A 22,851-nucleotide genomic window follows, 5' to 3' on the forward strand; every position below is an offset into this window, starting at 1 on the left:
ATTTTAAGCATTTTCTCCAGCAGTTAAAATATAATTGCCTCTCTCCTGAAATTACAGTTTTATCTGTAGTGCTTTCTGCATACACTGCGAATATTAATCTTCTAGCAATATTATTATTAATCACCTAGCAATAAGCACTCCTTCCTTAGAAGAAACATAGATAACCAACAGCATATTCCAAATAATAAAAGTTAAGACTACTCACAAAACCAAATGACTTCCTTTTTGATATTTTACCTGTTGAAATTCACCAAGATGTTAGATAAAAAGCAGTTATTTAGTGTGTGGGTTAAGTGCCATTAACAGCCTTGCTCAGGTCTTGCAAACTGAGTTATTTAGAAGCAACAATAACTCTTAAGTAAGAATACGCAAAACAGCCTGCCTGTCTGCACTCCCAAGAGCTAATACTTAATTGAATTCCTTGCATATTATGTGTTAATTTTCTGATGCATATCAAAAATCACTAGCCGCTTAATTTTTCTTACATACATGCCTCAGCCGGTTATCAGTGGAAATACAATACAGCCGACCATATGTTCACAACCTTTTAAGCTTAACATCTCTCTGTCACAAGCCACAAACCTAAGGGAACTTGACAGTGTGGTGGAAAGTGCTGTCAAGTCGCAGCTGACTTATGGCAACACCGTAGGGTTTTCATGGCAAGAGACTTAACAGAGGTGGTTTGCCAGTGCCTTCCTCTGCACAGCAACCCTAGTATTCCTTGGTAGTCTCCCATCCAAATACTAACCATGAGCAGCCCTGCTTAGCTTCCGAGATCTGAAGAGATCAGGCTAGCCTGGGCCATCCAGGTCAGGGCAACTTGACAATAACTGTGAAGCACCCCCTTGGCCTGCCTGAGCCCCTTGCCCTCCTCCATGGTCCTGGTGGTATTAGCTGGGCCTCAGAATGGAGTGGGCCTCACAAACAAGAGGTCATGACTCCCGAGCTGTCAGGTGTAGCCTCTCCTGGCAGACACCCCCCAGCCTTCTTCCTCCATTTTATTCTCTTTCCCTCCCCCACTATGGCATTGAAGTCCCTCCCCTCCCCAAACCCCGCCCTCCTCAGGCTCTGCCCCCAAAACCTCCCGCCAGTAACAGAGGGACCTGGCAACCCTAGGTATTCCTTCCTTTCCCTTTCCTTTTATCCATTAGAAGCTCCTTGATCCATTGATCTTGAGCATCATATATCTAGCGTTTGAGGGATATAAGGACTGAAACAAATCTTGCCACTGACAATGTAGCCTTGGGATTCCTATCGCTTAGTAGAAAAGGCATTATGTCAGACACAGAGGCATTAGATTTGTATGTTAAAAGGGGGGAGATATAATGTGATAACCCTAGGTATTAGGATCATGACCATATGTAAACCGATTAGTATCCACCGGTAACCATCTGTTTCTGATTACAATACAAGTTGCTGGTATTAATACTTTAAGCCTCTCATGGCCTAAGATCCACACAGGTGAAGAATGAGTTCTCTAAATATGAGTCCCTGTTTCAAATAACATCTCTAAAACAAGGCCAGCTTCTCACCAAGAGAGGATAATGGATGCCAGCACATTTTCAGTGGTGGCACCCACTCTATGGAATCACCTTCCGTATAAGATAGTGTGGTCTCTTGCCTCGTGCAGAGGATGCAAGACATTTATTTTAATTGTGTTTATTTATTTAAGTATTTGTTATCTTAAATTGCTATCCCACCCTCCCCGGCCGAAGCCAGGCTCAGGGCAGGTAACAACTTCAAAACCAGCTTACCGACACAATAATAATACATATTCATTAAAACAATAAAATCAATCATAAATAATCATACTAAAACAACAGATGGCGCAAACAGAAGTAGGTACCTCTGAGAAGTGTTGCAGCCAGAAATTTCCCCCATAGATCATAAACTTAGCTAGAACAAAGATGGGGGGAAGTAGGGTTGCCAGGTCCTCCCTCCTGATCGGCAGGAGGTTTTAGGGGTGGCCGTGGGCGCACACGGGCACATGCACTTCCAGCTTTACTTCCAGAAGTGCCACATCGCTGCGGCTGATTTAACGCCATGGCTGATTTAGCAGCCGCAGCGATGCGGCACTTCTGGAAGTAAAACCGGAGGTGCCATCATCCTGTGCGCACACGTAGCCACAGCTCCGGAGCAGCTGGGTGGATTGGCGGGCAATTGCCCACCAATACCACCCATCTGGCAATCCTAGAGGGAAGGTAGTGAGGCCGCCACAGATGACATCCGTGGCTGTCCTGAGTTGTATGGAACAACTCTGTATTAAAAGCCCTGTGTAACTCTTTAAGGTCCTGCAGGGCTCTGGTGTTGCTAGGGAGAGAGTTTCACCAGGCTGGAGGCAGGGCCAAAAAGGCCCTGGCTCTTGTCAAGGACAGTCACACACTCCTAAGGCCAGAGACCAGCAGTAAGTTACATCTGTGGAACATAATGCTCTTTGGGGGGTGTACCAGAAGATGCTGTCCTGAAGTTGAAAAATTAAATGAGAATTCTTTTGCATTCATTTGAGATTATTGGCAGAGGGCTGTTCTGTGTTCTGTTCCTGTTGTATATTTGTTGTTTGTGTATTTTTATGTTTTCTTGTGTAGTCTTATTGTCTCATCAATGTTATCTGTCTTGAATTTGAGGAAAGTGATCTTTTTAAAGAATTCCTAAATAAATATATGTATGCATTCTGAAAAACTGTTATGTTTATTTATTTAAAATATTTATACCCCATCATTTCTACTGGAAAATTCAGAACCTGAGACAGAGTACCAAATATATGCAAACAGAAAAACATATAAAACAACAACTTAAAAAAATAACACATACGCAAACTTTCATCCTCCCAACAAAAACTGCCTACCATACTAATATAATTCTAGAGAAAATTTAGCTTTAAAAGCAATCTGAAACAGGGCTGCCTTTCAGCTCTTCCTTGAAATCCAGAAGGTAGGTATTTTCCTTCTCTAGTAGCCCATTCCAGAGAAATGGAGCGATAGCCAACAAGACCTGGAACTCAGCTGCAAATAAACATACCACCCTAGAGAATGGTGCTACAAATACAGAGCAATGGAGAGAACAAAGTTGGTGCATGGTTTCACATAGGAGAGAAAGTCCTTTAGATAATGTTCTGGTTTCTTTAAATTCATGGATTATTTATTATTAATATAGATTAACATTCCTTTCCTCTCATTTCTAAGGAAAAGGTGATGTTGAGCCAAAGATTCCAGAAAACAGTGCATCACATATATCGTAAGTAAGCTTAGTATATACGGTCTTAAATAACGGGTTTTGTTTTGACATTCAAGTTTGTATCTCTTTGCTTGTTTGCTTTATCCTCTTTATACCTTTAAAATGGTATTCTTAAAATGCGTTTGGTGATAGATGGTTTACTAATTTAACATCCCTTGACTGCAGAAGAGACTCTATAACACTCCGAGTGTATTCTCTCCCCCCCCCCTTAAGAAGCATGGTACCACTTTGTTAAAAAAAACTGCGAAGTATTTTGTGTGAAAGCTGAAGCTTGGCACATGGGCTAAAAGATATCATGTCACATATTGCCCTTGATGTACTGATGTAATTTTAAGACTGGAGTCAGCCGCTTCACCCTCTGAACTACTGAAATCCAATTACAGCTATCAGTGGTCTCCCACAATTTGTTGATGATTGTGAATTAACAAAAGCAGTGGAGGAATGGATCAGAAAAGGCATTTGTAATTTATCAGTGTTCTTTATTCTAATGCAATAGTGAGACCTTTTATCCTTTTTTTCAATATACAAAGGACTCAACTGTTTTTACTGCTATAAAATCCTTCAAACCATCAAATAGATAGACGCAGGTTTGTAGGAGAGAGCGGCAGTGGAAGAAAGCTTGGCTAGATAAGCAGTCTTGGTCTAGTCCATGTGATTAGGGTTAGTTTCAGTTTCTACATTATCACTCAACCTTTATAGCTATTTGAAGGGGAAGCTTTTTTGTGTAACAGTACAAACCTGTAAATGCCAGAGTGCATCTTGTCTACAATTTATACCCTCCAGATCCTGTTATTTAAATTCAGAGTGCTGTGTCATGTAAATCTTGTAAGGTGCCGCGATTTGTTAAATGGTCAAGTGCCAGCACGGAAAAGGGTGCAATAAGTGTGATTTATTGTTGGATATCCTTAATAACAGCTGTAAATACAGATTTATATACTTCTTCAAACTAATTTAGAAAGTCATTCAGCATAGCTTGTGAAAACTTTTTCCTGGAGATTTTGTTATGGAGTACAATTAGTGAATAAGTTTTCTAACAATAAGTATAATGTTATCAGTTTAACTTTCATAAATGTGAGTGTTAAATATTATTTTAATAGTTGTTTGATTTCTTTAAAAATGCATGGCAGTAAACATTTGAAGGTTTTTTTTAATGCCATCTGGAGGTATGATAGAGAAGTGAACTCATGATTTTGGTTCGTTTATAGCAGAAGCCCACCATTTACCTGTAGGTCAAACATGGATTTAGACAATGAAATCTACAACATTTAATGAGCTGTGTTCTGAAAAGGCTACTGATGTTCTAAAGGTTTGTGGAGCCAACATGCAAGCAACATTTTCTGCAGTGAAATGAATGCTGTGTTTAAATGATTTTGAAAACATATGTGTTTTTTCCTTTATTCTATTGAAAATGTAGCAACTGTAATGTCTAAGAAAGGTATCATGTCTGCTTAAGCCCTGTTTACTTTCACACTAGAGTCTACCATAAATTTTGTTTATTGGAGAATGTTGTCTTTCAAGATAACAACAGATAATAGTTTGAAATGGGTTTCTGAATTATTCCATTGTTTATGTCAAGTTATTCCGGATTTATCCTTTTGACATGTTGGTCCTTTGTGGGTCATTGTTGACAGATGCTTACATATCTCACATTGGAGGATGAGCAAGTATTCCATTGTTTATGTCAAGTTATTCCATTGTTTATTATTCCATTGTTTATGTCAAGTTATTCCGGATTTATCCTTTTGACATGTTGGTCCTTTGTGGGTCATTGTTGACAGATGCTTACATATCTCACATTGGAGGATGAGCAAGTAAATGAGCCCCTGATATATTGTCGAAGGCTGATATATTGTCGAAGGCTTTCGAAGCCCCTGATAGTATAGCTGATATTGTTAAGTCTTGTTGTAGCATTGCCTGAGTGGTTCTGGCATCTGGATCTGGGCCTAAGGCTAATGTCCCTGTGAGGTAGTCCATGGTTGCTGGTGTATGATTGTTGTAGACTGTAGGAGGTGGCTGTAAGCAAGTAGAGGTTACCACACAAGGCCTGTGTCATTATCAAAGACAGGCTGCAGATCATTAACCACACTGCGGTTGCGACCCCCAAAACTTTCAATGCCTCTGAAATGTCAGGTGGCAAAGCGGGCTGGGCAGAGGCCTGGGGGGAGGGAAGATTGTGGGCCAGAGCCACAGGAGTGCTAGGGAGTGGCAGGGTCTCAACGGCAACAATGGCAGCCAGAGGGGTTCTCACCCTGGCGAAGGCGACTCCTCTGGACAGGTTGAGGCACTGGCTGCAGTGGGGAGGTGGCTGCAGCCAGTGCAGAGGTTGTCGAGAGCGGGACGGGTCGTCCAAGAACCCCACACTTACATCTTCCCCTTGGTGACACCCTGGCCCATTCCGAGCAAAGCCTCACGGTGGCCAGAGGCTGTCGCCACAGTGGCTGGGAGAGTGATCAACCCACACTTGCCCTGCAGAGTGGACCCGAGCCACTCATGGCACCTATCTAGATCCCCTGGCACCACCGGCCCCTCCCCATCTGACCTCACCAATGCAATGTTGGACCCCCGAACTTCTGCCTGGTGATGCTACGAACACCAGCACTCCTGAGACTTGCTGTGAATGTTCGCCAGCAAGTTAACTAGAGGGCTTTTACTAATTCTAGCATCTTTTTATCTATTTATGTTCTAGCCTTGTCAGAAATGCTCAACTGCAACAATTCTATGTTACTATGTAGACACCCCATGTTTCAATTTCATGCCAATAAAGGAGATTGTATTGTTGTTGACTCCAACACCCTCCCTCCATGACCATTACCATGGGGGATGGGAAACAGTTGCACATCTGTCTCAGCCTTCCCTTGTGCCCTCACTCCAGAGCATCACACCACCTCGTTAGCAGGGACAGGGGACAAGGGCAACATGTGGGCCCCAGAGCTCTTGCCACTGCCTAGGACTGATGAGCAGCACACGAGATGCCTGGCCCATGAGGGCTGCCGACATTGGAAGAAGGGAGGGGGGGAAAGATGGTTTGGGAGTGCATTGCCCAGCTTACCTGTAATGGTGCAGGCGCCCCATCAGATCCTGCCTGTGCATCTGTTGTATCTGAAATGGAACTCGAGTGGGAGAGCTCCGCCACAGAGTGGTGGAAGATCTCTCCTGCGTGGGTGGTTTTTTTTTTTTTTTTTTTTTTTGCAAAGAGACAGCCATATTGTGCAAAGCGTTTTCCTCATGCTATTTAACATGAGTGGGGAGAAGCTTGCTGTAAGTCCCCATGGTGGGGAGCTGAGAGACAGCATCTCTAGCCACACACACCTTACCTGGCGGACGTTGTGTGTGGGGGGATTGGAGCTTATGAAGGGGGGGCTCCGCTATTGGGTGCTGCCGTGGGGGCTTGGCCTCCTTATGAGCTGGTCCCATTGGGTTCCACAGCCGCCATGGGAAGCATGGCTGCGGTGAGTGGTGTGCATGTGTGAGGCAATGCCTATAATCGTTGCACCACAGTTTTACCTGGCATAACTTTACAACAGGGAAAGTAGGCATTCCCATGCTGAAAGTCTTCAGGAATCTGACTACCACTGGGAATCCCCCCAGGAACACTTCCTTTGGTGCCAGCGTCTGACACCATGCCACACTTGCACTGGTGTGGGGGTTGTGCTGCCTGCCACTCCTGCACCATTTTGCTCCGCCACTCTGCAGCGCCAGCGTAAATGTCCCCAAGCTGGTGTCCATGCCACTTTATAACAGGGCAAAGGGGCACTTATACTTTCACAGAGTCACACCATCTCCTATGCCAATTTGCCCCCCCCCCTCAGGAATGGGCTGAAAATGTTGTTTTCAGATTTGGTTGGTAAGATAGCTGTGCACACTGTTGCAACAGAAGGATCTGGCCACTGTTTGTGTATGTGGTCTGTTTAATTGTTGTTTTTAATGGTTTTTATGCTACATATTATAAAAGCTTGTTTCAATTTTTTCCCCTGTTGGCTGAGTGGAAAAGAAAACGGTTGATGATGATGATGATGATGATGATGATGATGATGATGATGATGATGATGATGATGATGATGATAATAATAATAATAATAATAATAATAATAGATGTATTTAATATCATCTATGCCTTAGTGACTTCCATATTGGCTCTATCTTGGCCTGCCATGAGCACTCTCTGGAAACTTCATGTAGTTAAAAATGCTACTGCTTGTCTTTTGATAAAACTGAGGGAGCAGCTGCTGCAGAAGCACGTTATAGATGTTTTACAAAAGTGTCCTTGGTTACCGCTAAGTTTTAGACTCAGTTGAAGGTGATGGTTAAAACCTTTAAAGTGTTTTCTGTTGCTGATAGTGTTGGCAGTTGCATGACCCCCAGGCTCATTTATCCTCTAAACATTCTTGGTTCATCAGGATCATCTTGCCAATTAAGTTCAGCTACCTGCTTCTTGTTATTGTAGGAGTTACTATACATTATTTAATTTTATTTTGATATAGGTCTTTTATTTTGTAAACCCCTTTTCCAACTTCTATTGAAAATCAGTATAGAAGTACACGAAGTAAATAAACAAAGGCAATTTGTTTCAATTAAGTGGCTGGTTAATCAACTTAAATTTCAGTCGTTAATCAGTGGATTTCACCACAGTTGCTGACCCTCAGAAGAAAAAGATGGTTGCTCCATACCATTAACAAGAACATTATCTATTACAGCATTATTTCTACATCCCAGGTGTACAGGGAACATAATATCACTTGAATGGCAGAAATAAAAGAAAAGAGCAAAACGAGAAGTAAGAAACTGATGAGCTCTCACTAATGCACAGTGCATAGAAGAATCCTTGTGTTTACTACCCTTATGGGAAGAGGAGCTAAGCAACCAACATGGATTTGAAGTAAAATATACTGAGCTAAAATATACTAAGGAATGGTTACACGATTTGCAGTACCATCCTAAGAACATTTTCCTTGGAGTAAGTCCCATTAAATATACTTGAGTAAGGTTCCTAATGCTAAATGGGAATCACTGATGTAATTATTTTTCCCCATGTCTTAAAAAAAAAGTATTGAGGTTTCTCAACTGTTTTAAAAAAGAAAAGAATGCAAAGCACCCACATAGTCAATTGTTTGAATTCAGACTGACCTTGGTAAAACCTCAAAGGAACAAGTTAATTTTGTTTCTGCATGTCTGAAATGCCATGCACAAATGGAACATTCATAGGTACAATGGCAGTTAATTCATCCTTTCACTGGATTTACTGCTACCATCAAACATTACTCTCACAGACAGGTTTATTACTCTCCTGACTCAGGCATTCATGAGAGGAACATTTACATTTAAGTCTTCGTAAAGGGGGAAACAATCTCCCTCCAATCCAGATCACCCCATTATATATATATATATATATATATAATGGAGTGATCTGGATTGGAGGGAGATTGTTTTTATATATATATATATGTGTGTATATATATATATATATGTGTGTGTGTGTGTGTGTGTGTGTGTGTGTATATATATATATATATATATATATATATATATATATATATATATATATATATATACACACACACACACACACACACACACAACTAAGTGCCATAGCCTCTTTAATGTGCTTATCTCACAAACTTTCAAGGAACTACATTCAATATCTTTTACTCCTGCAACAGAGCTCCTACTGGTCTTCGAATTTACTCCTAGAGAATTTTGGTCCCACTTTGAGGCTTCCACACTGAATGGGCACATCCTGCAGTGACACTGGAAGTTTATGACGGTTTCTTTCATATCACTTTAGCCATCCCATGCCACCTGAGAGGCTACCAGGTATATGTTAAATGCTCAGGGCTGCTTTTGGACCTGTCTGTGCTGATGGAGAATAGATTGGTGCAGTTGTTAATGGTGCCTTCTATCAATTACATCTAGTGTGGAAACGAACTCCCTCCTTTAACTTAGCTGACCTCACCATACTGATCTATGCCAGCATAACCTCAAGTATGAATTACTTCCATATGCTTTGCATGGGGCTGCCCTTGAAGACTACCTCAAAACTTCAGTTGGTTCAGAATGCAACCAAACCTGCCTTTTAATTAAGACACATGGTTCCTATCACATCACTTTTGTTTTTAATGCATTGGTTACCTGTTTGTTTCTGGGCTCAGTTCAAGGTGCTTTAAAGCCTTTCATGGCCTGCGACTCAAATACTTAATGGCCTGCCTCTCCCTGTATGAATCTAAGCAGTAACTCCATTCATTGGTTCAGTTACTTCCAAAATTTTTACTGTGGTTGTACCAAAGCTTTGGAACTGGCAGCTAGTAAGAGTAAGAGATGTTTCCTCTCTGCCTTTTTTTTCAAAGGTAATATAAGGTGTTTCAATTGAAAAGGGCTTTTGTGTAAAACTGGCAAGAATCTTTATTGAAGCTTCTTTAGCTGTAACTGTGTACTACAGGTTTTAAATTGCTAGTTGTGAATACTATTTGTATTCTCAGCCTTCCTTCATTAAGTTGATGGTATTTATGTCTGTTTATGTGAAGTTGTTTTTATGGAATCTGTGTGTTTGTAAATGTTTGTAAACTACTTTGAGTCTACATTTTTTTTTAGAAAAGCAGCCCCAAAATCTTAAATAGACAATTACATTAGTTACCTGAAATTGACTTTACCATGTTCCCTAAATTGAGTAGATGGGAATCTCTGAAAAGTAGATGAGTACTTCTGAACAGTGATTTCTCATTATATCTGCCTGTGGGGTTTCCCCTCCCCCAAGAGCCTACCCCAAAATTACCCATTTTAATAGTTAATAGTGCTTCTTAAAGTGATGGAAGTCTGGGTATTTGTGTTATCTGGCATTTATCCTTGAATTTGCACAAAATATGCTCGCTTCATCCTTGAAGCTTTATTGTATTGAACATAATGTGCTCACGCTTGAACTTGCGAGAATCTCATCACCTAACAATATCAGATACTGTTTTTTTCAGTTTATATTGACCAAGGATAGCTAGGATTTTGAAGACAGTATTACACTTTTATTAATATGCCACACATAATTCCATCCAAACATGGGCAGTGTATCAAAATAGCTAATTCTCAAATGGCCCCATCTGCGGATACTTAAATGCACCGATTGCGGCCATGAAGCAAGCAGAAGATATTTTTCAAGGTTTGCAGAAAAATACAAAAGTTTAAAAGGGGGGAGATTTCCTCAAAACAGCTTGTGCTCCTCTCCAACCCAGCCACATGTGGGAGACATCAGATGAGGAGAAGCAGCTGCTTGAGCCAGATAGGAGGGGGAGGGCGGGAACTGCCACCACTCCCTGCAGGTGGTGGAGAGGATGACAAATGAGTAGGCAGAGTGGCTGGTAGGGGAAATAGGAGATTTAGTGAATGATGCAGCAACAGGACACTGCTGCCACCACAGATCCCCTCCCCCATGAGTCTTACAGGTCCCCACATGTACAACCATGTTTTCCATATAAAATACTGTAATATCTTACTTATAAAACCACCATGCAAATATGTAGTCTGTGTAGTCTGGCTACGTTAACAGTACTGTTTTCAATATCTGATAAAGAACAGAGCCTGAATGTTGGTGTATTTTTATGAAATGAGAAACTATGAGGGACGATAAAACTAGAAACTGATGTTTGCCTTTTACTGATTAACATATTGTGGAAATGTTTTGCTTAGGTCAGCTCTGCAGTAATATTAAGGTAGCTTGTTATAAATGGTGTGTTGATTTTGTATTTGGGGGATACAGAGGCAAGATGACTGTGTGAAATACTATAACTGAAATGTTTGGAAGGACACAGATGGATAAAATGATGTAAGTGTGTGGAATTTTAGAAGGATAGAAAAAGATAAAAATGATGTAGTTTACGGCCTCTCTCTCTCGAAGACCATATCCACTGGAAAACAATCCATCTTAATCAAAGCTTCACATACTTAAAACACTCAAAGAAGCAATAACCTGTTCTGAGATGTCACAGGAAATAGTTTTCTTTCTGACAGTAAATCACAACTGTACTTGTTAGAGTGTGAAGTGAAGGCAGTATCCATTTTGTTTCTTTTAGACCAGAATTAATGGTGGGAACTGAAAAATATGAATTCTGTACTGAAAATCAAACAAAGGAAGCATCATAAGCAAGTAAAATGAAGAATAGTAGCATAGGTCTAGCCTATCTTTTAATATTTACTTTTGTTTCTAAGTTATAAACAGTTTGCAATACACTTGATTCCTTTTCTGATGAGTAAATAACAATGATAATCATAATACCAGTTCATATTCTCATAACGCTTTTTTCCAAGTGACCCCAATATATTATCTCAATTAGTTTTAATGTGCTATGGTGCTATTATGGGTTTATCTGGTTTGTTAACTTTTGTAGCTTCAATGGTTTATATATTATTGATCGTGAATGTTTTGCCTATGTTGGAAGGCACCTTGTGAACTGAATATCTATAAATTGAAGTATGATATCTAGACAAGAACTGCAGCAGTCCTGTCCATATTACATGTGGGGAGGGCAAAGGCTTAATGATAGTAGAATCTGTGGCTTGTATTTTTAAAATCTCTTTGATTAATTACCATTGGCAAATAATAGAAATGTATGTACCGGTATATATCTGTTTACAAAGACATAATCTGTGGTAGGAGGGCTGGAGATAGTTTCTAAACTCCCCCCCCCCCCAATGCCTACAGCTCTCAAAACTATAGGTGACGTAGGTTGCAAGGTATGCTCCTATCAAGCCACTGGGGAATATTCCTAGCAGCAGAGGGCATAAGCAGATGTTAGACCTTACCAGTTGGAGCTGGAAAGTGATTGTAAGGAGGCATAAAATTCTGCCTACAAAGAAACATACCCTCTCACTAGAGTTGACAGCTATCCAGTTTTCCATTAGCATGCCTAGCTGTTCTTTATTCTGGCTGGTTGTCAGATGAGGGTTTTTACAGAAGAGGGAATAGGACAAATTTTGTTTTTATCTATTTAGTGTGTTTTAAAGCAAAGGAATTTGTTCTTGCTTTTGTGCTTTTCCAGCAGTCATCTTCCACAAAATTTTAACATAACTTTCTGGCCAAGGTTTTCTGTGCTTCAAAATCATCTTCTCTAAATGCAACAGATGTCTTTGACTGCCTTTTCAGTTTCCAGTATGGTTCTGAGAACAGCATTGTTAGCAATATGCTTTAACAACATTTGTTCTTCTCCTTGGCCATTTGTGCAAATCGCTCCCTTTTTGTGCAAAATTCCTCTTCATACATGATGAAGTACATGAAGTACACGGGTACACAACATGAAGGCAGATGTATTCACATGCTGTACATCCTATAATCTGAGCAAGAGTGTCCTGGCTAGGATTTATATAATGCTGAAGGTTCCAGACTTAGGGCACATTCCTGGGGGGGGGGGGAATTGGCTTTAAGAGGTGGCGTGACCTCCATGCCACTTGCGTCATCTAAACTGGCACGGTTGCCAGTGTAAAAGCCCTTACGCCAGCTTCCCTGGACTGCAGCAGCAGCGGCCCCATTAGGCAGCTTCTTAACCCCTACCAGCCCGGGAACTTCCCCTTAAGCAACAGCTGTGCTACACCACCTTTTTGTTGCTGCAGCATCGCTGTTTTCAATGGGGTTCCCCCCCTTTCCTGATTTTAACTTAAAATAGCCCCCTCCCCCCCCCCGCTGCAGTAGCGAAACCTCTTTGGAGGCGCCGCCATGCTGCTGCAGCTCTCAGGAACAGGTTGTTAGTATCCTAAGATGCACTGTGGCTGTTTAGGGACGGCAGGGAGCATGTTGAGGGGAGTGTAGGAAGTTCAGACATTCAATACAAGTGTTTATTTATGCCAGCATTTTTGTCTTGGTAATGTTACATCAGCCCTGACCTGGATGGCCCAGGCTACCCCAATCTCATCAGATTTCAGAAGGTAAGCAGGGTCGGCCCTAGTTAGTATTTGTATGGGAGACCACCAAGAAATATCAGGATAGCTATGTAGAGGCAGGCAATGGCAAACTACCTCTGAAAGTCTCTTGCCTTGAAATCCCTACAGATTTTTCTTAGCCCATAAGTGCGACTTGACAGCAGAAAAGAAAATTACACCTGTGGTGGGGAGAGATGGTGGGCTAAGGGAGCATAAGATACTTACTAAGCCATTTTCCTTTTCCTATATGCCCCATACTGCCTATTTCTGGGCCCTACTCTCACATAGTCCCTGCAATGTCAGGTTTATACTCTTGCAGTGTCAGTTAGTATATCTCAGGCAGAGCAATCCTGAGGGCTACCTGCAGTATAATTATGGTGCCACTAGTCTGCTGCCTAAATGCTTTTATTACGTGGTAACTAGCAGGGAAATAGAGGATTTTTTAGGCTGGCTTTGGGCACAACCGCATCAGCATCCCCATCAACTGCGCTGTGGCGGTTCATGGCGGTGTTGTGGGTAGGTGGCAGGGCTTAGATGGATAGGCAACCAGAACCAATCGGGTCATGAGGTGTAATTTTGCACCTTTCAAAGGGGGCATTCCCTGAAAGGGCTCAGGGAGTCAACTAACACTAGCAACTAACACAGGCAAAGTAATGAAACGCCCACAACTATACCAGTACAGCACCCATGCCTAAGTTGCGCCAGACGGCAGTCTTTACAAAGCTGCGCCAGCTGGCACTTGGATCCTGCGCTGGCGTAACTGGCCCTTAAGCCAGCATATATCTGAAATATGCCGGTGTAAAGGTCAGTCTGTTCACTCTGCTTGTTTGGCCCCCTCCCATTAGGATTGTGTTCTGAGTTATGCAACTGTGAGGCTTAGTTGCTATCCTAAGCAGTTCACAGGCTGCCCTTGGGATTGCCTCATTAGTAACATCTAATAATTGCTTGATGTACAGTGAGGGGAAAATGTATTTGATCCCCTGCTAAATTTGCCCATTTGCCCTCTGGCGAAGAAATGACCAGTCCATAATTTTAATGGTAGGTTTATTGTAGCTGTGAGAGACAGAAGGGGAGGTAGTTGTGAATTTCCTGCATTGTGCAGGGGGTTGGACTACATGACCCTGGTGGTCCCTTCCAACTCTATGATTCTATCTAGGAGGGTATTGACAATCACTAGGCTGCATATAAAATAAGGAAGGAGCCTGGTTCTCATTGTTTTATTTTATGGCAGAAAGTTGGTTTTGCAAAATTCTGCTTGTTCTCTAGCCTCTGTTGCCTGTTTTTATAAGAAACATGGAGTCCTGAAATAGATTTTGGCTTTAAGATTCTAGAATGCCCATCACTTGAGATAACAACCCGGGAATCTCCTTGTGGGCAGACATACTGCAATCATCATATAAGTGCAGTAACTGCTAACACAGCAGAGATCTAGAAAGCAATCTTTGGTTAAAACTGACTGAAATGAAATGGTTGGTTTGTTCTGTGTTTCCAAATAAATGTAAAGTTTTTTTTGTTTTTGTTTTTAGAATAATGTTTCAAAAGTGAAGCTGTCACTTTCTTTTTCTTGTTCATCTGTAGTCAGGAAAAAAAATCTGTAATCTGAGTCAATAGTTATTTCATAGTTTACAAAAAGGTGGAAATGTGTGGAATATTAGGCCAAACAATAAGAGAATGGATTTTGGCATAGGCCCAATTCAAATAACTAGCACTTTAGAGGCAAAAAAAAAATCTAAGGAGTGAGCTCATAATATGGAAAAAGTCTGTTCCACAGACTCTTTAAGTTGAATGTGAGGCAGTGTTTGGGGGGGGGGGGGTTGTGTGTGCATTTAATGCAGGGATCCTATTAACATTGAAGTTTGCCCAGGCATGAAAGGTTTCAGAATTTGATCTTTTAAATACTTTTTTGTTTTTAAAAACTAACATTTTGAGTTGCAATTTCTTTTTCTCCAGAGATGGACTAAAGTTTTCAATTATATTCTGGGTGCTAAATTGTGGGGATCAAAATAAACCTGTTTATCGCACAGTTGTATATTTTATAAGCTAGTCATTTTTTATCTTATTCTTTTTTAATTGCTATAAAGCAGGAAAAAATGAAATAGAATTTTTACTGCTGCATCATATTGTTCAGTTATGATCAGTTAATCATTTTCAAACGCTTTTTGCTCAACATATTTCAACAGACTAATTTCCATATCTGACAAGGCAAACAAACTACAAGAAGAAAGTGCCTCAATCTCTAGTCTTGGATTTGATTGGAGCTATTTATTTTTAAATGTGGGGAAAGATAACTGTTTTGAATCTGTTAGGATGCTGTTGCAAGCAAATATATTAGCCTTTGATTTGATAAGCCACAACTGGAGTCTCCCTTCTTCAGGGTAAGAAGAATCTTTCCAAACAATCATTCTGCTATTTTTTTAACAGCCTAGATTTTTTAATGTATTTGAGCTTTGATTTTAAGATTAAATTTTTAGTCTGTTATGCATGCATGCACTTTGGTGTGTGATTTCTAAAGCATATGCTTGACCTTTCTATTAAAATTGCTAGATTGTATCTACAGTCTGAAAGTAATACGTTTTCCATAGAATCTGGAAGATGAAACATTAGCAGGGTGTTAAACCCTTCTGTTGACTTCAGTGGATCTAGAATTTCTCTTTAGAATGGCCCTACAAGTCCCTCAAATTTAATAGATTAATCAGGCCATAGATTCAGATTAAGTTGATAACTAGAGAGCAGTGTTTTAAAAATATGTTTTAGAAAACAAGCAAACTATGCATGAGTGTTGGAGAAAAGCAAAACCTTGTGTAGACATAGGATGTTTAATGGTATTCTCTGATAAAATGGTAAAATTACAAATCACTTCTCCAGATGTTTTCATTTTTAGGAAGTGTTTAGTCAGGAATTTTTCTTTAGCATTGATATGCTTTTATTTATATTCAGTTTAAGCTAGGATAACGATTGGGAAACACAGTATTCCAGGACCAGAAGTCTCTTGTTGAATGACTGATGGAATTTATCAGTAATGCCTCTCAACAAAATTCATTACATCATAAATTAAATTGCATAAGCTCCAACTATGGATTATGAAATCAATAAGGGTCTAGAATCATTTGATTTTGTTGACTGTACAACATATGCAAGACCTATATAACATGAAAATATGGACAGAAGTACCTTTTGGTCATGTGTGGTTCATGGAATAGAATTTCAGGTTTTACACATAGGATGCTCAGATCCAGTCTTGGGCACGTTATATTTAATAAATTAACTGTGCATTTTAAAAAATCACAATGGATAAAACTTAGGCTGTAAATCCATTGGCCTGAGTGGAGCTTGGGTGTAGAAGTACAAAGACTGCTTATAGTACAGCTCTCAGGAAAAGAATAACAGCTGTTAAATGAATTACTTTAATATGACAAGCAAATATTTTAATTGCACCATTGCTTTCTTTAAAATGTTTTAATGCCTCATTAATTCTTGATTAGTCTGTTGATAAAGGACCTTCATTTCTTGGGCATAGTATGTAAGAAACTGCCTCTTCAGCTAGAGCAATTTCACACAGCACGATTGTAGTTATCACCTTGCTAGGTAGATGCTCAGCATAAGAAGTGTGAAGAAGGATTATCATAAGGTACAGTTATTTACAGATATTGTACTACTGTTGGGTCAAGTATGTCATTAGAGTATTCATTGTCTGAGACATGTTAACTACCACATATGTTGTGTGGGCAAGTTGCCACATTTTTAAACATTTCTAGAATGGCCACATGCTCAGTTGTAGGTGGTTGTTGTTGCTGTGAGCATTAAAGTGGCTAAACAAAACCAGAAAAAAGGGATATAGTCATGGCTGGTCTACATGGGTCACGTTCAGAAGTGATCTGTGGAAAACAGATACCATCTCTGACCTTGACCAAACTTGGAGGGTGGGGAATTGGCATCTCAGTTTCTGTGTGGTTCTTGTAGCACAGGTGAGTTCCTGTGTACCTAGGAATTGTCTCAGTAACTCCAATGTCAAAGAAACCTCTACATGTATGTCCTTATTTTATAACCTTTTCCAAGAAAGGTTGGCTAGTTTTAAATTGTTAAGAGTATATTTTAGATTTTAATTTATTATATTGTAAGTTGAATATTGTGGATGTTTATTGTTGGATGTGAGCCGCCCTGAGCCCTAACCTGGTAGGGAAAGGCCAGGATAAAAATCTAATAAAAAGTAAGAAAGCATATGACAAGTAGTTCTATCAGAAACTAACACAAGGAAAAATGATTGAAAATGCACTTCAGGCCACTTAAATGGAGGGCTCAGCCAAATGTTCTCCCAGTTCACTTGCCACCTAGAAAATCGTGGCTTTATGGAGATGAACCCCTACAATCTTCATCTCAGTCTTAATCCTGCCTATTGTTGTGTGAGCTTGCAACTGTTTGTCACCATTGTCACTATGTCGCTCAAGTGACATTACACCATTAGGATAAGTACTAGTGTCATGACAGTGTGTATGTAATCTGTTTGGCTTTAATCTGATATTGGTAAGGGCAAATGCAACTCATTTACAGTGAAAGCTATGCTTCTTAAACTGGTAATGAGGCAGTGCTGTCCATTCAGGGATCACTTCAACAGTTTTTCACAACCCCAGAAAAATTGTGAAAGGGGAGGCCTCTTTCAACACCAAAGAAAACCATTATAAATTTCCCTTCTGGCTCACCCTACTTCATACATTACATTTCTAGCTTGGTCACTAGTCAAGTAAAGCCTACACTTCATAAAGTGAAAGCTGATATAGTGTAAGCAGGGAAGTTCTTGGTTCAAATATTACCTTGGCATGAACTTACTTCATATTCCTATATAGAAGGAGGAGGAGAAAAAGAGTTGGTTTTTATATGCTGACTTTCTCTACCACTTAAGGAAGAATTAAACCGGTTTACAGTCCCCTTCCCCTCCCTGCAACAGACACCCTGTGATGTAGGTGGGGCTGAGAGACCCTATGATATAGGTGAGGCTGAGAGAGCTTTAAGACAGCTGTGACTAGCCCAAGGTCACCCAGCTGGTTTCATGTGTAGGAGTGGGGAAACCAACCCAGTTCTCCAGATTAGAGTCCACCTTTCCCAACCACCGCTCTTAACCACTACACTGGCCCTATGCGCCATCAGGCCAAGCCAATCCTCTGTATATTGATGATAATAATACTCATCTACCTCGTGTGTGTAAAGTGCCCTGCAGGGAGCAGCGTTTTGGGGTAATTAGAGCTATGCAGAGTCAAGTACCTCAAATGCTCAATTCAGAGAAGAATATATGTGCAGGTTTCTATATATGTACCACATTGCTTTCAAAAGGTAAGAGCTTAAACATGTATTTGAATTGACATTTGTAAACATACCATTTAACACACAAATGAACCAGTAATTTTTAAAAAGTGAATTTCTTGCATAAATATCACTAAACATAAGGGGGAAACATGCAGAAATTTAAAGGCAATTGGCAGACTACACAGCACTGGCTCTATGAAGCACAAAAACACTATCATGGATGGAGAAATTTCTTTGCAGCAGCAAGGTGAAGCATAATCATATAAAGCTGAATACTAGATAATCTGTAGTCACTCTTTGGTACTCACATCAGTTACTCAGGTACCAAGTAGGATATCACTTGACACTGCATCCTAAGCAGATATAGCATCCAACATCATTGGGAAAATTGTATCATGCCAAATTATCTTGAAATTTGGAAGAAGATTTTTGTGGTCAAAATAGGGTTGCCAGTCTCCAGTTGGTGGCTGGAGATCTTGTACCATTATAACTGATCTCCAGGCGACAGAGATCAGTACACCTGGAGAAAATGGCCACTTAGGAAAGTGGACAGTATAGCGTTCTATCTCATTGAAGTCCCTCCCCTCCCCAAACACCACCCTCCTCAGGCTCCACCCAGAAAATCTCCAGGCATTTCCCAACCTGGAGCTGGTAACCCTAGGTGGAAAGCAGATTCCTGAGGAATTCAGTAGGCCCACTGAACTAAAGATAAACATAAAGACAATGTAAAAACAGACTTATAATGTCTAGACCAAAGATCTGTTAATCCAGTTTCACTGGAAAACAAGTTAAAAGTGAGAGACGTCAACCTATTGTTGTGGGCCAGTTCCTGGAAATTTTTTATGAGGTCTGCATAAGAATTCAAAGTTTGGGATGTTGTAATGGTACTGCTTTCTCTCTTGCCATCAAATAAGGGTAATCTCCATCTCTGCATTCAATTATTTTCCTTGTACTCTCTTCTCATTTCACACTTTCATTTATTACATTTCACGCAGCAACGTTTTGACAATATTGAAGTCCTTTAGCAATCAGAAAAGAAGTTTATAAAGTAATGTTGTGAGATTATTTTGACAAGGAAAACATTTTCATCACAACTGGGACATTTTTAATAAATTTCAGTTTGACTGCAAGCTGCGAGTGTGAAATTCCATGGTTTTGAAGATTGCTCTTCTGTTAAAAAAGGAATAGATTATATTTAGGGTTGCCAGCTCCAGGTTGGGAAATACCTGGAGATTTTGGGGGTGGAGTCTGAGAAGGGTGAGAATGTGCAATTTAAAAGAATGCCAGTCTTTAAATATTCACTACTCTGAGTAACCTTCCATTTTTGATTGAGACATATTTTCTTAGTATATAGCTAATATCCTTGATATATTCTGATGTATGGCAACAATTCCACTTGCTACCTAGGTACAGAGTCTCCACTAAGTCCTTGATTTTACCACAAAACCAGTTTACACTGGATCTTAGCCATTTCTTCTTCAACCATACTGCCACTTCTGCATTTTCTTTTCATTTCCATAGCTAAGTGCTGATGTATGTTCGATTTATCTCCTGCCTTGACTTCTTCAGAATTCTTCCCCCCCTCTCTCCCCCCCTCTTTTTCTAGACATCCCTTGGCTGATTGCTTCAAGGAACAACTGCTAAAATCATTATAATAAATTTTGATAATATCAAGCTTTTTAAAAAATTCTTTATCTGATTTCCTTAAAACTGTTTCATTCGATACAAATGCCTTGTTAGTACTCTTCAGCATCTCCACAGCTATTCTATCTTTGAGTCTTATCTTTGGATGCATCTTTTCCTGAGCCGTTGTTCTAGTGAACAAGAACAATGTACAGGCATGGCTGTGCCAAAAGTTAGTGGCTCCCCCCCATCACTCCCTCCCCATGGCAAAGTTCTCTGTGCCACCTTTGGAGAGTGATGCCAGGCTTGGTGAGCCCCACCTCCGCCAGAGCAACCGCATCCTCTTTCAGTGCTCTCTCCCACCCACACCCACCCCATCTTTCTTACTCCCTTCCCTTTCCCTTTTCTTTGCTGTAAGATATTTGGAGAAAGATGTGGCTATGTCTCTTGCTCTATGAACACCATTTATTTAGACAAATGTTATTCTACATCTCCAGGCAAACTTGCCTGAGGCAGCTTACAAAATAATATTTATTAATAATTTAGTTTTTGGCAAATTTTTATGCTGCCTGTCTAGGAAACCTGCCTGGGGCAGCTTTCAAAACGTAATAACATCAAACATCACAAAGGTTATTAAACAACCATTCAAAACACAGCAAAGCATAAAATGAGATAAAACATGAAGCAGTTTAAAATACTTCTCAGGCTAAAAACAGACTATAAGATTTGGTTTAAAAGATTAGCACCTTAATTAAAAGCCTGAGTAAACAGGAATGTATTGGCTTGGTGTCTAAAACGAAGTAGTATAGGCACCAGGTGGGCTTCAAGGCGAGGAACATTGCACAGGCGAGGTGCTACCACTGAAATAGTCCTGTCTCTAGTCACCAATCTCACTCACCTCCAAAGGCGAGGCACTTGGAGTCAGGCTAATGAGGAAGATCTTAGCTGCAGGCTGGACAATATGAGTGGAGGCCATATTCCCTCAAGTACCCTGGCCCCAAGCTGTTTAGGGCTTTGAAAGTAAGAACTAGCACTTTAAATTGTCCCCTTGAAATAAATGGGCAGCCAGTGCAGATTTGGAAGACACATTGGCCCTTGACCCATTCCAGTCTAGCTTCCAGCCCAGCCATGGGACAGAGACTGTGTTGACAAGACTGTGTTCACAGATGACCTCTGACAACAGCTGGATCAAGAAGGGTCAGCGCTGCTGTTCCTGCTGGATTTATCGGAAGTGTTTGACACCATCAATCATGATCTTTTGACCCACTTCCTTGCCAACACTGGACTCCGTGAAACAGTCTTACAATGGTTGACCTTATTTTTCCAAGATTGAGGATAGAGGGTGGCACTAGGGGAGAGGACCTCTACTTGGCACCCCCTGGTATGTGGAATGCCTCAGGGGGATATCCTCTCCCCAATGCTGTTTAACATCTATATGTGCCCCCTTGCCCAGCTGGTTCAATACTTTGGGCTGAGATGTCACCTGGACACAGATGATACCCAGCTCTTTCTTTTGTTGGGCTGTTGGACACCATCCCAGATGTTTTGGGCAAATGCCTGGGGGCCGTGGTGGGATGGTTAAAGCAGAGTACGAAATTAAATGCATCGAGGACAGAGGTCCTGTGGCTGAGCTGGGGTGGATCAGATCAGGTGAACTCACTCCCGACACCTGATGGGGTACAGTTAACACCATCTTCTTCCATCAAGGCTCTGGGGTGGTGCTGGATGCCTTCCTCTTCTTGGAGACCCAGCTCACCAATGTGACCAAGTTGGCTTTCTTCCATCTTTGCATTGGTTTCGTATTGAATTCCAGATCAGGTTCAAGCTATTGGTGCTTACCTTCAAATTCCTAAACCAGTGATGGCGAACCTTTTAGAGACCGAGTGCCCAAACTGCAACCCAAAACCCACTAATTTATCACCAAGTGCCAATATGGCAATTTAACCTGAATACTGAGGTTTTAGTTTAGAAAAAACAACTCATACATTCACATATTTTGCGTTAAAAGAAAAACACAATAACAGAGCTTTCAATGATACAAACAACTTTTTATTGAAAGGTAAAAGTTCGCATTTGGCATGCATCTCTCCAGGACTCGTCCTCTGCTCAGCCACCGGACATTATTGTACATAAGTAAACAATTATACGTCATGCGTGCCATAGGTTCGCCAACATGGCCCTAAACAGTCTGGGACCCTTGCACTTGCAGGACTGCCTCTTCCATTATACCCCTCCCCCAAAAGACTTGTGCTCTGCCTCGGACAATCTCCTAGTGATCCCTGGCCCAAAGACCATCCAGCTGTCCTCGACCAGGTGGAACTCTCTGTCCAAGGAGACCCAGGCCTTAATGGACCTCTCCCAGTTCCAAAGGGCCTGCAAGTCGGAGATTTTCTGCCAGGTCTATCGTTGAGGACAGTGATGGTTTTACATCTATGGCAATACCATCGGCTGGCCGGGACCCTGAACTTCCCCATGCTCGCGCCTCTCCTTCCAGCTCCTTTCCCAGCCAGCCCTTTCTCCATTTTTAATCAGGTTGTGTATGTTTGTTTACCTCTCAACATACTGTTTATAATATCATGTAGATGCTGTTTAGCAGTGGGGAGTTTGTTGCAGATTAGGCAGTATCATGTTAGACTTGTTGTTATGTTACATTTTATCCAATTTGTATTTATTGTTATTGTTCTTATAACATTGATGTATTTTTATAATTGTGTTGTGAACCCCCCTGAGCCCTGCTTCAGCAGGGGGAGGGCGGAATATAAATAAAATGTTGTTGTTGTTGTTTTCTCTCAGACACCCAGTAAC

At 40.8% G+C, this 22,851-nt stretch overlaps 1 protein-coding gene across 1 annotated transcript in view; it reads left to right on the forward strand.

Annotated features, from left to right (window-relative positions):
• The window catches only part of AFF3 (ALF transcription elongation factor 3), a 276,318-nt gene that overhangs the window by 163,515 nt on the left and 89,952 nt on the right, over positions 1–22,851 (forward strand). Inside the window, exon 7 of the mRNA XM_056862161.1 lies at positions 3,183–3,234. Coding sequence (XP_056718139.1) covers positions 3,183–3,234 — 52 coding nt within the window. The remainder of the gene's footprint in view (positions 1–3,182; positions 3,235–22,851) is intronic.

The sequence above is a fragment of the Euleptes europaea genome, chromosome 16 (assembly GCF_029931775.1).
Source record: "Euleptes europaea isolate rEulEur1 chromosome 16, rEulEur1.hap1, whole genome shotgun sequence".
NCBI classification, from domain to species: domain Eukaryota; kingdom Metazoa; phylum Chordata; class Lepidosauria; order Squamata; family Sphaerodactylidae; genus Euleptes; species Euleptes europaea.